General features: G+C 38.6%; 1 protein-coding gene across 5 annotated transcripts in view; it reads right to left on the minus strand.

The window, feature by feature from the left end:
- BBS9 (Bardet-Biedl syndrome 9) overlaps positions 1–21,282 on the minus strand; it is a 446,238-nt gene that overhangs the window by 407,351 nt on the left and 17,605 nt on the right. For 4 of the 5 annotated variants that reach the window (XM_043873466.1, XM_043873465.1, XM_043873464.1 and 1 more), the window contains exons 2-4: positions 18,981–19,103; positions 6,050–6,200; positions 2,875–2,939 (exon numbers count right to left, since the gene is read on the minus strand). In XM_043873466.1, coding sequence (XP_043729401.1) covers positions 2,875–2,939; positions 6,050–6,200; positions 18,981–19,092 — 328 coding nt within the window. In that variant the 5' untranslated portion in view covers positions 19,093–19,103. Of the gene's footprint in view, positions 1–2,874; positions 2,940–6,049; positions 6,201–18,980; positions 19,104–21,282 lie in introns of those variants that run through there. The other variant, XM_043873467.1, reaches the window with a different exon arrangement.

Consider the following 21,282-nt stretch of genomic DNA (forward strand, 5'->3'; position numbering starts at 1 on the left):
CACTCAAAGTTAATAGGCTTATGATGGGAAACAGAGGAACAGCTAGATTCCTACAATAAAGTAGCCTCTATCATGCATGCTCAGTCGTATCCAACTCTTTGCCACCCCCTGGACTGTGGCCCGCCAGGCTCCTCTCTGTCCAAGGGATTCTCCAGGCAAGAATGCTGAACTGGGTTGGCATTTCCTCCTCCAGAGGATCTTCCCAATCAAACCCTACTCTCCTGCATTGGCTGGCAGATTCTTTACCACTGCGCCACATGGAAAGCCCAGCCTATATCATACCTTCTCCATTTATTCTGGAACACTAAATATTTGTCCTACCACTAGAAGGAGCAACATTAGTTCAGTTCAGTCCCTCAGTTGTGTCCAACTCTTTGTGACCCCATGGACTGCAGCACGCCAGGCTTCCCTGTCCATCGCCAACTCCCAGAGCTTACTCAAACTCATGTCCATAGAGTCAGTGATGCCATACAACCATCTCATCCTCTGTCGTCCCCTTCTCTTCCCGCCTTCAATCTTTTCCAGCATCAGGGTCTTTTCCAGTGAGTCAGTTCTTCACATCAGGTGGCCAAAGTACTGGAGTTTCAGTTTCAGCATCAGTCCTTCCAATGAATATTCAGTATTGATCTCCTTTAGGATGGACTGGTTGGATCTCCTTGCAGTCCAAGAGACTCTCAAGAGTCTTCTCCAACACCACAGTTTCAAAGCATCAATTCTTCAGGGCTCAGCTTTCTTTATAGTCCAACTCTCACATCCATACATGACTACTGGAAAAACCATAGCCTTGACTAGACGGATCTTCGTGGGCAAAGTAATGTCTCTGTTTTTTAATATGCTTTCTAGGGTGGTCATAGCTTTTCTTCCAAGGAGTAAGCGTCTTTTAATTTCATGGCTGCAATCACCATCTGCAGTGATTTTGGAGCCCAAAAAAATAAAGTCAGCCACATTTCCACTGCTTCCCCATCTATTTGCCATGAAGTGATGGGACCAGATGCCATGATCTTAGTTTTCTGAATGTTGAGTTTTAAGCCAGCTTTTTCACTCTCCTCTTCCACTTTCATCAAGAGGCTCTGTAGTTCTTCACTTTCTGCCATAAGGGTGGTGTCATCTGCATATCTGAGGTTACTGATATTTCTCCTGGCAATCTTGATTCCAGCTTGTGCTTCCTCCAGCCTAGCATTTCTCATGATGTACTCTGCATATAAGTTAAATAAAGGTGACAATATACAGCCTTGATGTATTCCTTTCCCAATTTAGAACCAGTCTGTTGTTCCATGTCCAGTTCTAACTGTTGCTTCTTGACCTGCATACAGATTTCTCAGGAGGCAGATCAGGTGGTCTGGTATTCCCATCTCTTGAAGAATTTTCCACAGTTTGTGATGATCCACACAGCCAAAGGCTTTGGCATAGTCAACAAAGCAGAAGTAGATGTTTTTCTGGAATTCTTGCTTTTTCGATGATCCAACGGATATTGGCAATTTGATCTCTGGTTCCTCTGCCTTTTCTAAATCCAGCTTGAACATCTGGAATTTCATGGTTCATGTACTGTTGAAGCCTGGCTTGGAGAATTTTGAGCATTACTTTGCTAGCATGTGAGATGAGTGCAATTGTGCAGTAGTTTGAGAATTCCTTGGCATTACCTTTCTTTGGGATTGGAATGAAAACAGACCTTTCTTTGGGATTGGAATGAAAACAGACCTTTTCCAGTCCTGTGGCCACTGCTGAGTTTTCCAAATTTGCTGGTATATTGAGTGCAGCACTTTAGCAGCATAAGAGGAGCAACATATTTTACCACAAAACAATGAGAGTGTTTAAAAATGATAGTAAGATTACTTTACTGGGTATCTGATACAACAGATAACAGGTAACAGAGAAGGAAAATAAGAAGAAAGTAACACAGAGACAGTAATAAATAGCCACTACCAATTGCCTCAGCACTACCTAGAAATATAAGTTCATTCATTCATTTAACAAGTATGCCTACCGCACAACACACACCAAGCCTGCCTTCAAAATCTAAGAGATCTTCAAACCAAAAAAGAATATCCAGCTTGGTGATAGTAAATAAGAATCATTACTCCAATTAAAAGCAAAATACAGAGAAAGCCTAAATCAAGAGACTGAGTGTGAGAAATAGAGACCTAAAAGCTAATATTTACAGCAAATTCCAAAGGAGTGTACCTTTTGAATAAGCAATAGGTCCACAGATAGTTAGCTTTATTGTATCCATTGAAAAAATTCTCCGATGTTGACATCATAAAAATAACTCTCAGCTTGAACTAAAATTTATCTAATAACTGAAACAAAATTCGTAAGTTACATTTTTAATAAGGGCCAAAATGCTGAAACCAGACTGCAATTAACTTTCATACTTGTACCCACAGGACCATGTCAGGGAATGAAATCTGAGTAAGCCTCAAATACACGCCTTGAGGTCTGGTTAAATGAAGACAACCAAAAACCAAGAAATTGGAACCATAAAGAAAAAATACTTGAGGTTCACCAAAGAAACGTACTTTAAGTCACCATGACTCAGCATTTAATGAATTCTGTTGTTGCTATTGAACATTTCTTAAGACTAAAGTGTCCTAAGTACCCAGAATTGGCCTCTCTTAATCACAGGCAATCCTGGACACAATTCCTCAGACAAAGGAGATTTCAAGGAACCCTCTACAGTGATAGAAATTTAAGTATGCATGGAAATAGCAGACCATGAAAACGTAATAGTCTTTGCAACTGAAAGAATAAGTGAACAATGGGAAAACGCTAAGATAAGAAAACTTTTAACCAAGTTGATATAACTATTCTTACATAATATTAAGAAGTCCATATTTTAGTAAAAAGTCTACATTTAAAAAAGAAAATGTTTCTTACCTGAGACAGAGTAGACACACAGTTTTCTTGAATGCAACACAGCCAAATGAAGCATCTCAGTACCTCTGAAAAATGGTGAAAGTTTTAAAAGTTTAAATACTAGCTTCAGATGTAACCCCCAAAAAATGACAAAATAATTTTAAAAAGAGATTATAATCATAACCTATCTTGAGTGAACTAAAATAAATAATTCACTGGATAACACTCAAAACCGAAAAATAAATTTAACAACAAAACAGTCAGTTTGACAATCCCAGAGGCCCAAGAACTCTGCCTCAAGGAGTTGCCTTCAGATTAAAGCCAAAGGAGTCTCCCAGAAAGAGCCATATCAGAGGCCCCTTAATGAGTGCTCTCCCACAATAAAGCCACATGGGACTTCCCTGGCAGTCCAGTGGTTAAGACGCCACACTTGCACTGTGGAGGGCCCAGGCTGGATCCCTGATTGCAAAAAAAAAAAAAAGAGAGAGAAAGTGACCCAAGCTCTGGTCCTGGCTTGCAGGCTAATTAACCTACGACCCTGGGCAAGAAACTTACACTCTCTAAGCCTGTTTCCCCTTTTGGAAAATAAGAGCTTTCAATTCAATGAAATAAAAATCATGTGAAAGCACCTTGTAAAGTATAAAGCACCAGAGAAAGCTAACCATCACTGGGAAATGGCATATATCACATCCAGGTCTGAAATTTTACTAAAGGTATTGAAAATAGTTTGGTGTGGTCTTGTCTCGCTGTTATCTCATTGTTCACTGAACTCAGGGTAGGCAGGACGCCAGCAGGGAAGCTGGAAGAAGATGCAAGGAGCTGTAGAAACTACAGATATTCTTTATTTACTGGGGCAAGGCAGGCATGCTTTAATCTTTAATGGCTGTGTGTCAGCAGTAATGATGACTACATAACTCAACTCCACCGGACTAGACTCAACTTGACACCTCTAACAGCTTTTCAGGTGGTGCTTATATAGGCCACACCACAATGCGCATGCTTAGCACCAGCTGTCCTGAGTGAGGAGTGGGGCGAGAGAGCCTGACCATCGTCACCTGGCCAACTGCTCTTCCCCTACAGGTCTCAAGTGTCACCACTACACTTCCCAGCCCCTATCAAGTGGTTTCCAGAGACATGGCACAGTCTGCTGCTGCTGCTGCTAAGTCGCTTCAGTCGTGTCCGACTCTGTGCGAGCCCATAGACGGCAGCCCACCAGGCTCGCCCGTCCCTGGATTCTCCAGGCAAGAACACTGGAGTGGGTTGCCATTTCCTTCTCCGACAGTCAGTCTAGAAATCCTAAATTCAAAGTCTTCAAGAGTCAAGTCAGAGGATGTGAGTGAGCAAAGGGAGTAAATGGCTGTGATCAACTGGAGACTAGGGCCAGTCTAAAGGAGACAGCAAGTAGCTACTCAGTTCTGGGCTTGTGGCCAGATCTCCACATTTTTTTCAGGAAAAGCCAGAAGGCAGGGATTTTATGTGAAAATTCCTCATTCTTAAACACTGGAAATTCTTTCAAATTTAAAACTAATCTGCAAGCAGGCCTCTGATGTCTGACCTCTGAAACAGACTCTGTTCTAAACTAAAAGGACTATAATTGAAGTCTGAAGACTTGGATTGGGGTCTTGACTCTGCACTTCGGTATTTCCGTGATCATTTGATCTTTTAGAGTGTGAGTTTCTCATTCATAAAATAAGAATTAGATAATACCTGTAAATATACACAACTATCACATAATCAAGATTGTCTTCAAAAATCTTTACATGTATCCTGAACACTCAACTTTTCCATCATGCACAGGAAAAGAACATGATGTCATGAAAAGACAGTAAAGAACAGAGTCAGACAGACCTGGGTCGGAATCCTGGCTGTGTGACCGAAAGCTCTGAGCCCAAACTAGCTACCTTATCTCTAAATGCAGATCACATCTTATAGATCAGATTAATGAGACAGTACTAGTCAGTTAATAGTAGGACAGTATCCACTCATCAATGTTAACCTCCTCCGTTCTAAAAAATGATCACATAGATGAAAACCATATTACTATATAGAATGATTCTGACAGCATTCCACTTTTTTAAAACATGAAAAGGTAAAAATGCCTTTTAGAGACAAGAATTTCTTTTGTCTCCCTATTTTACAAATCTATCATGTTTATATGTGCTAGGTTCAAAATGGGCACCTAATCATTACCTGCTTTTAGATGGAGTAGATATTTACCAGCCATGCCAGTAATAAACTCCTGATCCAGGCTGTCACAGGGCATAAAGGTCCCATCTCATGTCCCACCCTAGAGCATCTATGAAGCAGCTTCCCATTAGAATGAAACATATTACTAGAAAAGAGTTACTAATGCTCAGGAGCAGTCGTTCAGGTTTTTCTAGTAGGAGTCAGGACCCTGAACAAGTACAACCTGGGGCCAATAAATTATGATGAGCAATTGAGAGTGAGCCAAAGTCCAGAGCTCAGGGCACTCCCCGACTTAAGAAGGCAAAGAGGGCTCAAAAATAAAAAGTAAGGGAAAACAAGACCACCTCTGTCTACATAAAATTTCAGAGCAGATACTTTTATAATGATTAAGAAATACAGGTTTAATTTTAAGAAAATTCATGTATGAAAATAAGATAAAATCAGCAATATCATCAGTAAATAAAAAACAGACATATTACACAAAATGCAAAATAATACATGGTCTTCTAAAATAGGTTTAAAAATAAAGTACTTTGATCAAAGACTTCCTTTGTAGGTTGAGCTGACTTCTTTTAAGAAACTAAGGACCTCTCTACCCCAAATAAGTAATACATTTTAAAGCCTCAAAATTATGCACCAAATGACATAGCTACTATGATGTCTAATTTTTTTAAACAGATTTATATAACCTAGAAAATCAGCGCTTTAAGTGAATAATTTCTGTTTCTTTATTTGATTATTTTCCAAAAGCTTATCTCCTTTCCTTTAAGCTTCTAATACATCAGGCATCTTAGGTCTGTTACACTTAAAAAAAAAAAAAAAAACCCTAAATTTTTCTGTCTTAAATGTACAGGTTTTCCATATTAAACAATGTTCAGTACATGACAATATACAGGAAACATATTTAATTCATAGTCTTTTTTTTTACAAATTCTCAAAAATGACACATAAGGGACTGACATACTCCAAGTAGTAAGACAAAACACTAGAATTAGTGGACTGTACTTACGAAACAAACTTTCCTACTTCCACTTGCAATATTGGATCTCGTAGATCCACTTCTAGAAGCAAATCCTCAGCTTGAGCTCCATCTCCTGTTTTTACAGGATGAGGATTAAAGATTCTTAGGTATCCCATAAAGCTGCCCACAATTATTTTATCTGTAAAGAGGTGTTTTTAAAGACATAGGAAAAAACATTAGTCACAAAAATTTTTGGAAATAGAATTTCTAATGTCTAAAAGAAGACTCTAAAAATTAAAAGAATCCAGTTTTGTTTCATATACAAAGACCAATCTGCCAACAGAATATATAATTAAAGTGAACTAAATAGCTTCACATCACCAACATTCAAATATACTAATGTACTACACTTTTCTTAAGCCTTGATTTGTTATCAGTAGCCATAATTCAGCACAAAGTGAGCCCTTTTAACAAAGGACTAGTATCAGGTTGTAAACTGATTTCATCATAAGAGTGTCAACTCTATACCTGATTTTGGCTGTTGAAACACACTGCATGAAAACTTATTCCAAGGCCTCACTAGACAGAGTGCTCTGATTTATAATTATCTAGTCTTGAGTACAAAAGGGGGAAATGATAAGATAGGTATTATGGGTTGAACTGTGTCCCTCAAAAAGATATGTTGAAGTCCTAGCCCCCAGTAACTGATTTCATTTGGAAATAAGGTCTTTACAGACGAACTCAAGTTAAGATGAGGTCACCCTTGATCAGGTATGTGGTAGGACTCAGTATCCTTTTAAGAAGAGAAAACAAGGACACGGTGGGGAGGAGAATGTCACAGGAAGATAGAAAGACAAGCAAAAAGATGATCATGTGACCACAGAGGCACTGATCCGAGTGATAATCCACAGGCAAAAGAATGCCCGGAACTGTCAGCAACTGAAAGAGGTAAAGAAGGATCCTAGAGGCTTCAGAGATAGTATGGTCCTGCAAACACCTTGATTTTGGACTTTTTTTTTTTTCTTTTTTTTTTTTTTTACTTTCTTTTTTTTTTTTTTTCCAGTGGGTTTTGTCATACATTGATATGAATCAGCCATGGATTTACATGTATTCCCAATCCCGATCCCCCCTCCCACCTCCCTCTCCACCCGATTCCTCTGGGTCTTCCCAGTGCACCAGGCCCGAGCACTTGTCTCATGCATCCCACCTGGGCTGGTGATCTGTTTCACCATAGATAGTATACATGCTGTTCTTTTGAAATATCCCACCCTCACATTCTCCCACAGAGTTCAAAAGTCTGTTCTGTATTTCTGTGTCTCTTTTTCTGTTTTGCATATAGGGTTATCATTATCACCTTTCTAAATTCCATATATATGGATAAGGAAGCTGTGGTACATATACACCATGGAATATTACTCAGCCATTAAAAAGAATTCATTTGAACCAGTCCTAATGAGATGGATGAAGCTGGAGCCCATTATACAGAGTGAAGTAAGCCAGAAAGATAAAGAACATTACAGCATACTAACACATATATATGGGATTTTGGACTTTTAGACTCCAGACTGTGGCAGAATAAATTTCTGTTGTTTTATGCCAGTCAATTTGTGGTACTTTGTTATGGCAATCCTAGGAAACTAATACTTTGGGTTGTTTGAAATCCCCGGATTAGTAGAGTACACTGACTTTTTTTCTATATACAGAAGAAGGAGTTCTACACACTTTTTTATTGAGAGCTTATTATGTGCCAGGCAATGGTCTAAGTAGCTTACATATATTAATACTAACTCATTATCCTCATAATAATCCTCTGAGAGAGGTACTATCCTAGGAATTTCAATCGTGAATAGAGATACACATGTCATTAAGAATCTGGTACTACTATTCACAATAGCCGAGATATGGAAGCAACCTAAATATCCATCGACAGATGAATGGATAAAGAAGTTGGGGTGAATATACACAGTGGAATACTGCGCTGTGCTCGGCCAAGTCGCTTCAGTCATGTCTGACTCTTTGCGACCCTGTTGGACTGTAGCCCACCAGGCTCTTCTGTCCATGGGATTCTCCAGGCAAGAATACCGGAGTGGGTTGTCATGCCCTTCTCCAGGGGATCTTCCCGACCCAGGGATTGAATCCATGTCTCTTTACCAGGTTCTTTACCACTATCGCCACCTAGGAAGCCCAGTGGAATACTACTCAGCCATAAAAAATGAATGAAATAAGGCCATTTGCAGCAATATGAATGGACCTAGAGATTACCATCCTAAGTGAAGTAAGTCAGATGGAGAAAGACAAATACCATATGATATCATTTATATGGAATCTAAAATACAACATAAATGAACTTATTTATAAAACAAACAGACCCATAGAGAACAGATTTGTGGTTGCCAAGGGGAAGGAGGGACGGGGAAGGGATGAATTGGGAGTTTAGGTCTAGCAGATGCAAATGATTATATACAAAATGGATAAACAACAAGATCCTACTCTACAGCAAAGAGAACTATATTCAATATCCTGTGATAACCATAATGGAAGAGATTATGAAGAAATGTGTGTGTGTGTGTGTATATATACATATATATATATACATATATATATATAACTAAATCACAGTGTCATACAGCAGAAATTAACACAACATTGTAAATCAACTATACTTCAATTAAAAAAAAGAAGAATCTGGTTCTAGGTGATCTGATGACAGCCTCAGATGTCTACAAAATCTCTCGAGACATACTGGCTCCTGACTCTGACTAAGGCTTGGCCAAATGAACTCTCTATATTCAAGGGAGCTACGTCACTCTCATTCCAATCTCTCTTTTATTTGCATTTATCATAATTGTTTCCTGTCACTTGTAGCAAAAAAAAAAAAAAAATGTCAACTGATATACAAAATGAGCACCAAGGAATAAACTGCAGACACCAATTCCTTCAGGGATATTTAGAAATTCATTCTTGAGGTGAGCTCGGGCACAAGGCATTAAAACTCCTGTTCATAATTTAGATGGAGTTAAACAGCATCGTACACAGTGCCAGGACAGCTAATCACGTTAACACCTCCCAGCATCTGGAACACTGTGCCCACTGCAGGTAACACTCTAGTGAACTGAACAGCTGCTGCCAAATGAACAGGAAGGAGCAATGTCAAACCATATGTACGACGGCGTTTTCTAAGGGCACTGGATAATTTAAAGCAAGAGAATGATAGGTTTTGACCAAAATTCTCATCTCAGGGTAAAACTAAGGGTCTTTGGGAGTCTGAGGAAACAATTTTTTACCTCACTTCACAATGGGTTTAACCCTAAGAATCTAGTTCAGGGATTAACACTAGAGGTTTTAAATTACAGGAACAAATGAGTTCACAGTCTCTCCATGTTTCTTACATGAAAGTAAAGACAGTGACCAGAAAGAGTGGGGTTCACCTTCAACATGCCCCACCCTCAGGGTAAGAGGAAGTCAGGATGGCCAAGCCCAGATGGCGACAATTTAACCCCTAGAATTACAATGTGTATGTATAATTATTAAAATAATGGGATTATTATAGTAACCAGATATCAGGTAACAGTGACTATCACAGATTTCAAGCTATAGTTAACATGGGATCCCCAGGAATGGAACAAACAGGCAACTCACTAAGGCCTTTATTTCCCCAGTGATTCATTTCTTTTTATTACTGAGTAGTATTTAATTGTAACAATGTACTATAATGTGCTTATCAAATTAAGGCCTTTTTTGAAGTCTATAACCAAATATATTCCAGGTCTATGAAAAAGAGGACTAATTCAAGCCACCATATCAGACAGTCATGGCATGGCACCAGACCCCATTGTTGCTATCCATTAGCTCAGTCGGTCTGACTCTCTGCAACCCCATGGACTACAATACGCCAGGCTTCCCTGTCCTTCACTATCTCCCAGAGTTCACTCAAATCCATGTCCATTGAATTAACAATGCCATACTTAAGCCAATTTATAGACTTGGAGTCACTTGAACCCCGTACTTAAGTCAATTTATAGACTTGGAGTCACCTGAACCAAGACAGGGCTGGGTACAGGCTGCCGTGGCAGAGTCTGTCTGCAATACAGGAGATCCAGGTTTGATCCCTGAGTCAGGAATATCCCCTGGAGTAGGGAATGGCAACCCACTCCAGTATTCTTGCCTGGATTCTCCATGGACAGAGGAGCCTAGCAAGCTACAGTCCATGAGGTCGCAAAGAATCAGATACGACTGCGTGACTAACACAACAATTATAACACCACGCATGTCTAATATAAAGTTTCCTCAGATTCTTCCCTGTAGAACCACTAGTCATTCATTCAAATGTACTGAAGAAAGGTAAATACCCAACCTTTCTGAGAAAACTGAATATTGGCTCTGAATTACTACTAATTCTGGAAGCCCAGGAAGATACTGTTGTTGCCAATTATGGAGATTCAGTGATAAATTAACTTTCTAATTTATTTCACCCCAGTGGGAAAACAAAGTCAATCTATGATTTCTCACCCAGTATTTGAGAGCTTAAAGGAAATATATTTCTGTAGAAAACTGTGGAATAACCACTTGGTTCCCTAAGGTGTACAGTAAGGGATGTTATATTAAAAGGGCTAAATATAAGCCAGTGGAACTCCATCTCTCCAACAGGGAGAAAATCAAAATCAATACCATTTCTAAGCCTGATTTGAAATGGTCTCCTAAAAATTGATTCCAAAAAACTTAACTGTATATATGTGATAATTCCTATCAAAGAATTTTGGTTTAATAACCAAATTTGCTAATAAAAAAATCTAATTAATGGGTTTGAAAGAGTTAAGGGACTTCCCAGGAGGCACTAGTGGTAAAGAACCCATATGACAATGCAGGAGACATAAAAGATGCGGGTTTAGTCCCTGGGTTGGGGAGATCCCCTGGAGGAGGGCATGGCAACCCACTCCAGTATTCTTGCCTGGAGAATCCCATGGACAGGGGAGCTGGTAGGCTACAGTCCATAGGGTCTCAAAGAGTCAGATATAACTGAAATGACTTAGCACTGAAGCACTGAAGAATAGCATTAAGATCAGTACATCTTTAAAGGGCAACTCTAAATTCTTCTGTTATTCACAAACTGTTTTTTCTTGGAGCCAACTAATACATCCCAATCTGAGTATTGCCTTTTCTCCTTTACAATACATGGAGACCAAAAGGAACAGTTTGCTTTCATTTGATAGGAGCAAGAGTATACATTTACAAGTATGACCACAGTCCAATACGCAGGACCCAGGACTGCCACATCCTCTCATAAGAGCTGCTGCTGCTGCTGCTGCTAAGTCGCTTCAGTCGTGTCCAACTCTGTGCAACCCCATAGACGGCAGCCCACCAGGCTCCCCCATCCCTGGGATTCTACAGGCAAGAACACTGGAGTAGGCTGCCATTTCCTTCTCCAATGCATGAAAGTAAAAAGTGAAAGCAAAGCCGCTCAGTCGTGTCCCACTCTTTTCGACCCCAGGGACTGCAGCCCACCAGGCTCCTCCGTCCATGGGATTTTCCAGGCAAGAGTACTGGAGTGGGTTGCCACTGCCTTCTCCTCATAAGGGCTGAATGGGGCTGAAAGAAATATGAGTGAAACCCAGGGACCCCATAGGCCCTTCCCTGTGCTGTCTGGATCGGTCGTAAATGAAACTACTATAATCCTCTTCAGGCAAGCACCAGTGTTCTAGATCCCTCAGGAATGAAGACCTAGACCACAAAACAATTTCAAGGTGCTAATACTATTCTTTCACTCTCTGATCACCTCCAAGAAAGTAGGGATCAACTGGTACTACTGTCTCAATTCCCAACCTAACCTGTAACAGGTGACCAGTTGCAAAACAGAAGGATGCGCTCCCAACATGATTTCTTCAAGTTGCCATACAATTTTTCCTGCTCCTTCATCTTTATTTTTAAGTTTTTCTTTCTCTACTTTTCCTTGACTATTAATATTGTATATATTAAACTGTGAACAAAAATTTTATGTCCCAATTATTCTAGAGGCAGCAGGATACTGAAACATGAATACTGGAATGACAAATGAAAGGGATAACACCCAGAGAGCCTAGTCTTGAAGAGCCAGGGCTCTCTGAAAGTGCCTCTGAAGCAGAAGGTGCACACAGTTATCTTTCATTGCAGATGGGTAAGAATATGCGTGTGTGCAGTTGTACAAGGGACAGTTGCCCCACGTTAGGTATAAATGCTGAGAAGCTAAAAGTGATAAATGTAAGAACTATTTTTTAGTCTGCCTTATGTATGTGTTTAACTCTGATTCTCGTAATAAACACTCCTTCCAGGCCATAGGTTAGCATGTAATCTAAGCTGAACCATTAAGAATCTCTCAGGATGAAGGAATCCTTAATGTTCTCTCAATCTCCTCTCAAGACTGAGGAATCCTTCTTCTGTAAATCAAGTCAACTTTGTCCAAAGCAATTTCAAGGTACTAATACTATTCTTTCATTCTCTGATCACCTCTAAGAAAGCAGGGATCAACTGGCACTACTATCTCAATTTCCAACCTAACCTGCAAACTTCTCTTTATCTATGTCCATTCTTATCTTCTTGCCTTCTGTCACAGAGAAAAAAATTTTCACACAAGCTTAAAGATAGCCCTTCCATCTGCGCACCTCATCCCATCTCCTACTGTTTTCTCTAGATCCCTTCTCTAGAAGAATGAATCTCATTCCTCTATGCTACACATTCCATTTTTCCCATTTCTCTTTACCCTACATGGTCACCAATGATCATTCCCCCTTATCCCTTCACAGCTGTTTCTTTAAAGGGCCATAAACACTCAGTCTTTCCCACCTCTCATTCCTTCGCTCTCTGCCAATCTAGGTTTTGTTACTACTGTGCCCATTCTTCCACCCTCACCAAGGACACTAATGAACCACTAGTTGCAAAACAATGTGGAAACGTATCAGTCTTTATGTCACTAAATCTTGCCTTCCAGGTGCCAGCCAGCTGGTTCTCCTGCCTCTCTGACTGCCCGATCAGAATCTATTATTGACTACCTTTCCCAAAGCTCCTCCCTGATTGTTCATTTTCTCCAGGTCCTAAGGTTCCTTCCCTCTTGTTCCATCTTATCTCTCTGCGCATTTTTACCCTTCCCAGGGCTTCAAATACAATCATTCTGCTCATTCACTTCAAATACATACATTCTACTGCTGCTGCTGCTAAGTCACTTCAGTCGTGTCCGACTCTGTGCGACCCCCTCACTCCCAAATCTCTACTTCAGTTCTGCCTACCAGACGCTTCTATTTCAAACAGAACATGCTTGAAACTGCTCTCACTGAACTTCCACGTAGGTCAACAGTAATAATTATTAAACTTTAGTGTACCATCATTCAACTGTGGAGCTTGTCAAAATGTAGATACCTAAGCCACCATCCAATCCATCTACCCTCCAGAGAATATGATCTTTGAGAATCCTGTACATGTGGGACAAAAAATCTTCATACACAATAATCACTTCAGAATATTATGATGTAGGAGGTCCAGGCTTGGAGAAATAATGATCAGTGGGATTTTTTTCTGTACGGAACACACAGAGACAGAATGATTTCTGTATAGCATGCTCGGGAAAACAAAGGAAGCAGCTCATAGCTGGATGCAAATTAGGGGGGCCTTACATTTCAGCATACTGGTAACCCACTAGTGGCACCCCAGTGAGAAGCTCTAATAAAAATAAGGAGTGAACACCATGTTATTCAGATAACCAGTAAGTACTGTTTACAACCAAGTTGAGCTTTAAATAGTTTGGGCAGAGGTGGGTATGAAACTATTTCTCTCTGGCAGGTATTTGTGTGGCTGCCAAATTATACGGGAATTATACATTTAAACAAACACGTGGGCAAGAGGCAGGGTTGATAATCATTAAAGAATCACTCAGGACATCCTCCAAATAGAAGACCTTCACATCTCCTATCAGTAGGAAGGCAGAGCCCAGATCTTCCTTAGATACAATGTAGTAGGTGCTCAGAACAGTTTAGTGACCTCCACTCTTCATTGATTAAATCACTTTCTCCTTTCGCCGTACAACCCAAATTCCACTATTTTACATTATAGGCAAGAGAAAGAAAATAAACAAAAATGTAAAGGGGCAATATTTATATAATGAACAGAAGAAAAAGTATTATAAGTTTTCTTTTTAAGAGGTCAGTGACTATCTGAATTACAAAAAAAAAAAAAAAGCTCTTGGCTATAAATCATTTATACCAAATATAAATTTCAAATAGCAATAATATAGACCTAAAATGTTATAAAGACCACTGATATATGACCACACGAAGAGGAGCAAATACTTTAAGAATAAAATAGAATACTGTTTCTAGTATCAAAATATAAAAATGAAAGCAATGATTTAAGAGTTGTTTTCTACAAAGAGAGAGATTAACATAATTTGTCCATATTGGTAAACAGCTTTTAGATTCAATTTTAAATAATTTTTCTTGCAAATAATTTCTACAAAAGAAAAATTTTCAAAACTAAAAATATTTGCCAGTTGTACCCTATAATACCTGATTTTGCAACAAATAAAAATAAATTAAATGATACTTTATAATATTTTTGTGAGTTCCAGCAAATATGACAGAATCAACATGGACCAGAAAAATACAAACAACAAAACACAAGTAATAACTACATTTATCAGCTGTTACCTAAATATTACTTATAAGGCAAATGATCTTAAAAATTGGGTCACTTTGTTTCAAAAAAAAAAAAAACTGGGACATAATCATGACAGTTCACCTAAGTTCTGTAAAGTATACATTTTAAAATAAAAAGTCATTTTTCAAAGATTGGCTGAATGGATACAAAAACAAGACCCCTATATATGCTGTCTACAAGAGACCCACCTCAAAACAAGAGACACATACAGACTAAAAGTGAAGGGCTGGAAAAAAATATTTCATGCAAACGGAGACCAAAAGAAAGCAGGAGTCGCAATACTCATATCAGATAAAATAGACTTTCAAATAAAGGATGTGAAAAGAGACAAAGAAGGACACTACATAATGATCAAAGGATCAATCCAAGAAGAAGATATAACAATTATAAATATATACGCACCCAACATAGGAGCACCGCAATATGTACGGCAAACACTAACGAGTATGAAAGAGGAAATTAATAGTAACACAATAATAGTGGGAGACTTTAATACCCCACTCACAACTATGGATAGATCAACTAAACAGAAAATTAACAAGGAAACACAAACCTTAAATGACACAATGGACCAGCTAGACCTAATTGATATCTATAGGACATTTCACCCCAAAACAATCAACTTCACCTTTTTCTCAAGTGCACACGGAACCTTCTCCAGAATAGATCACATCCTGGGCCATAAATCTAGTCTTGGAAAATTCAAAAAAATTGAAATCATTCCAGTCATCTTTTCTGACCACAGTGCAGTAAGATTAGATCTCAATTACAGGAAAAAAATTGTTAAAAATTCAAACATATGGAGGCTAAATAACACGCTTCTGAATAACCAACAAATCATAGAAGAAATCAAAAAAGAAATCAAAATATGTATAGAAATGAATGAAAATGAAAACACAACAACCCAAAACCTATGGGACACTGGAAAAGCAGTGCTAAGGGGAAGGTTCATAGCATTACAGGCTTACATCAAGAAACAAGAAAAAAGCCAAATAAATAACCTAACTCTACACCTAAAGCAATTAGAGAAGGAAGAAATGAAGAACCCCAGGGTTAGCAGAAGGAAAGAAATCTTAAAAATCAGGGCAGAAATAAATGCAAAAGAAACTAAAGAGACCATAGCAAAAATCAACAAAGCTAAAAGCTGGTTTTTTGAAAAAATAAACAAAATTGACAAACCATTAGCAAGACTCATTAAGAAACAAAGAGAGAAGAACCAAATTAACAAAATTAGAAATGAAAATGGAGAGATCACAACAGACAACACTGAAATACAAAGGATCATCAGAGACTACTACCAGCAGCTCTATGCCAATAAAATGGACAACTTGGATGAAATGGACAAATTCTTAGAAAAGTATAACTTTCCAAAACTGAACCAGGAAGAAATAGAAGATCTTAACAGACCCATCACAAGCAAGGAAATCGAAACTGTAATCAAAAATCTTCCAGCAAACAAAAGCCCAGGACCAGATGGCTTCACAGCTGAATTCTATCAAAAATTTAGAGAAGAGCTAACACCTATCTTACTCAAACTCTTCCAGAAAATTGCAGATGAAGGTAAGCTTCCAAACTCATTCTATGAGGCCGCCATCACCCTAATTCCAAAACCAGACAAAGATGCCACAAAAAAGGAAAACTACAGGCCAATATCACTGATGAACATAGATGCAAAATCCTTAACAAAATTCTAGCAAACAGAATCCAACAACATATTAAAAAAATCATACACCATGACCAAGTGGGCTTTATCCCAGGAATGCAAGGATTCTTTAATATCCACAAATCAATCAATGTAATACACCACATTAACAAATTGAAAGATAAAAACCATATGATTATCTCAACAGATGCAGAGAAAGCCTTTGACAAAATTCAACACTCATTTATGATTAAAACTCTCCAAAAAGCAGGAATAGAAGGAACATACCTCAACATAATAAAAGCTATATATGACAAACCCACAGCAAGCATCACCCTCAATGGTGAAAAATTGAAAGCATTTCCCCTGAAATCAGGAACAAGACAAGGGTGCCCACTCTCACCACTACTATTCAACAGTGTTGGAAGTTTTGGCCACGGCAATCAGAGCAGAAAAAGAAGTAAAAGGAATCCAGATAGGAAAAGAAGAAGTGAAACTCTCACTGTTTGCAGATGACATGATCCTCTACATAGAAAACCCTAAAGACTCTACCAGAAAATTACTAGAGCTAATCAATGAATATAGTAAAGTTGCAGGATATAAAATTAACACACAGAAATCCCTTGCATTCCTATATACTAACAATGAAAAAACAGAAAGAGAACTTAAGGAAACAATACCATTCACCATTGCAACAAAAAGAATAAAATACTTAGGAGTATATCTACCTAAAGAAACAAAAGACCTATACATAGAAAACTATAAAACACTGATGAAAGAAATCAAAGAGGACACAAACAGATGGAGAAACATACCGTGTTCATGGATTGGAAGAATCAATATTGTCAAAATGGCTATTCTACCCAAAGCAGTCTATAGATTCAATGCAATCCCTATCAAACTACCAACGGTATTTTTCACAGAACTAGACCAAAGAATTTCACAATTTGTATGGAAATACAAAAAACCTCGAATAGCCAAAGTAATCTTGAGAAAGAAGAATGGAACTGGAGGAATCAACCTGCCTGACTTCAGACTATACTACAAAGCCACAGTCATCAAGACAGTATGGTACTGGCACAAAGACAGAAATATACATCAATGGAACAGAATAGAAAGCCCAGAGATAAATCCACGAACCTACGGACACCTTATCTTTGACAAAGGAGGCAAGGATATACAATGGAAAAAAGACAACCTCTTTAACAAGTGGTGCTGGGAAAACTGGTCAACCACTTGTAAAAGAATGAAACTAGAACACTTTCTAACACCATACACAAAAATAAACTCAAAATGGATTAAAGATCTAAATGTAAGACCAGAAACTATAAAACTCCTAGAGGAGAACATAGGCAAAACACTCTCCGACATAAATCACAGCAAGATCCTCTATGACCCACCTCCCAGAATATTGGAAATAAAAGCAAAAATAAACAAATGGGACCTAATGAAACTTAAAAGCTTTTGCACTACAAAGGAAACTATAAGTAAGGTGAAAAGACAGCCCTCAGATTGGGAGAAAATAATAGCAAATGAAGAAACAGACAAAGGATTAATCTCAAAAATATACAAGCAACTCCTGCAGCTCAATTCCAGAAAAATAAATGACCCAATCAAAAAATGGGCCAAAGAACTAAACAGACATTTCTCCAAAGAAGACATACAGATGGCTAACAAACACATGAAAAGATGCTCAACATCACTCATTATTAGAGAAATGCAAATCAAAACCACAATGAGGTACCATTACACGCCAGTCAGGATGGCTGCTATCCAAAAGTCTACAAGCAATAAATGCTGGAGAGGGTGTGGAGAAAAGGGAACCCTCTTACACTGTTGGTGGGAATGCAAACTAGTACAGCCGCTATGGAGAACAGTGTGGAGATTTCTTAAAAAACTGGAAATAGAACTGCCATATGACCCAGCAATCCCACTTCTGGGCATACACACTGAGGAAACCAGATCTGAAAGAGACACGTGCACCCCAATGTTCATCGCAGCACTGTTTATAATAGCCAGGACATGGAAGCAACCTAGATGCCCATCAGCAGATGAATGGATAAGGAAGCTGTGGTACATATACACCATGGAATATTACTCAGCTGTTAAAAAGAATTCATTTGAATCAGTCCTAATGAGATGGATGAAACTGGAGCCCATTATACAGAGTGAAGTAAGCCAGAAAGATAAAGAACATTACAACATACTAACACATATATATGGAATTTAGAAAGATGGTAACGATAACCCTATATGCAAAACAGAAAAAGAGACACAGAAATACAGAACAGACTTTTGAACTCTGTGGGAGAATGTGAGGGTGGGATATTTCAAAAGAACAGCATGTATACTATCTATGGTGAAACAGATCACCAGCCCAGGTGGGATGCATGAGACAAGTGCTCGGGCCTGGTGCACTGGGAAGACCCAGAGGAATCGGGTGGAGAGGGAGGTGGGAGGGGGGATCGGGATGGGGAATACGTGTAAATCTATGGCTGATTCATGTCAATGTATGACAAAACCCACTGGAATGTTGTGAAGTGATTAGCCTCCAACTAATAAAAAAATAAAATAAATAAATAAATAAAATAAAAAGTCATTTTTATTTCATCCCTATAAAATGCTTTGTTCCAACACGCTTGGTGATAAGTTGTTTACCTTGTCCATTTCCAGTATTGTCAACATCAGCCAAACACAAACAGCCTTGATCAAATTCTTCTTTATCTCCCAGAACAGTAGACCACCAATCCCGGGCTTTAAATAAAGACATTTTCGTTCACTCTAAAAAGAAAGCATTTATTTATAATCAAAATCCAGTTCACAAAGTGCAAGTCACAACAGGATTTATGAATTGAGTAACTCCTACAGCATAGCAGTTAACTAAACAACTCTGAGAAAAAATATTGTATTTAACTCTAACTTTTTGGTATCTTGTGGACATATGTGAAACCACAACTCCAAATGAGTGGAAACATTAATCAAATATTTTGCCATGCCATTGGAAAATGAAGCTGAGAAATTATACATTTATGTTGCGTCAATTCTCTCCTCTGGGACATTTAGCAGACAACTGCGCTAAGTAACACATTCTTTGAAGGATCAAGATCCAAATTCTACCAGCACTGGTCAGCACATAATTCCTAGACAAAACACCTAATTTCCCTTCAGTCTGGTCACTAGAAAGACTGTAGCATCTCCTGTCACAACGAGTTGCTAAGAAGAGCAAATGAGATCGAATGAGTCAATGACTGATACCAGAAGGGGCACATTACAAGTACTCAAGAAGCATTCATTCTCTTTCCCCTAACTGTAGAAAGGAAGACGGAAGAGGAAATTCACACCAAAAAACAACTAGGAAATGTGGGCTGTAGGTCTATTTATAGCACTAATTACCTGTGTGTCCTCAGGCAACTCACATAACCCCTTTGCACTTTGATTCCTCATCTAAAATGAGGATACACCAGCCATACCACTGGGCTACGGATGTGGTGCATGGGAAAGCACACTAGACCTTTTAAATGACAGTACAAACCACAGAGGGGGCTTCCCAAGTGGATCAGATGGTAAAGAAGCTGCCTGCAATGCAGAAGATCCAGGTTCAATCCCTGGGTATGGAAGATCCCCTGGAGAAGGGAAAGGCAACCCACTCCAGTATTCTTGCCTCGAGAATTCCATGGACAGAGAAGCCTGACAGGCTATATGGTCCATGGGGTCACAAAGAGTCAGACATAAAAAAAAAAAAAAAAGAGTCAGACATGACTGAGCGACTAAGCACACACATCACATACCCACCTTGGGATTCTATGAGAATTTATTTATCTAACATAAATTAAGCTTTCCTTCAAGATTCACTGATTTAAATGATAATAGTTAGGATAAGCAGTCACCTCTTTTTATTCAAAGAAGCTCTGTTCTATAAGGTGGCAGCAAACACTGAATTTGCAAACACTGAACCATTGCTTCTAGAGGAAATAGAGGGTTAAAGTCATGCAAGCTTCTATTCACAGCATTTTCAGCAACCAATCAATACGTAATTTTGTTTCTTGTGTGTTTCTGTTGAAAGATAGTTTATTTTATATACTGCTGGTGCATTAACATTGAACTCAATGACCAACAACACTGCAATTCATATTGAAGAAAACTTATATAGTAGATGTATTTTCTCCATAGAGTACATCACAGCCTTCTTGCACTTAGGAACATTAGACAGTACTTTAGCACTACTCTGGGGGACAATTTTAAATAGCAATATCACACACACACACACACACACAAAACCCTAACCACAGAGATGGAAAAAGTAGACTATGTAGGCGCTAAGTAGACTACAAAGAAAAATGAGAGCTGAAAGAAGACAAGAAGGCAGAGAGTTTCTGTATTTGACATCAGCTGGGAATATCCATGTCAAGTGACTCAGATTTTTTGCCACTCTGCCTATAACCATGAATGACCACGAAAGCACTACGGATATTGATTTGGGATTACAAAAAATTTTGGTGAGCAGGAAAACTCACAAATATAGAATATGCAAATAATGAGGATCACCATACAGTTTTTAAAAGGTAGATCAATCTGCTTCTTTCAGTAGGCCTTCCACACAGGTTAATAACAGAAATCAAGATTACTCGTATTCATAGAATTGGCTAAGAATTTAGCTTACCATAATATGGTGGTGAAAAGTACAGCCTCTGGAGGCAGTTGGTATGAGTTTGAATCCCTGCTCTACCATATAGTAACCAGGCAACCAGATGCAGGTTACTAAAAGTTACTGAATCTTCCTATACTTTGGCTTCCTCATTTGTTAATATAAACTAAAGGTAAGAATGGTATGTGAGGACTGAATAAAAACACCGTAGAGTCAACCTACAAAATAGGAGAAAGCATTTGCAAATCATGTATCTGAAAACAGTCACGATACACAATTCAAAAACAAAATTTAAATGGGCAAAGGAGTTGAGGA

This window comes from Cervus elaphus, chromosome 18, assembly GCF_910594005.1.
Source record: "Cervus elaphus chromosome 18, mCerEla1.1, whole genome shotgun sequence".
NCBI lineage: Eukaryota > Metazoa > Chordata > Mammalia > Artiodactyla > Cervidae > Cervus > Cervus elaphus.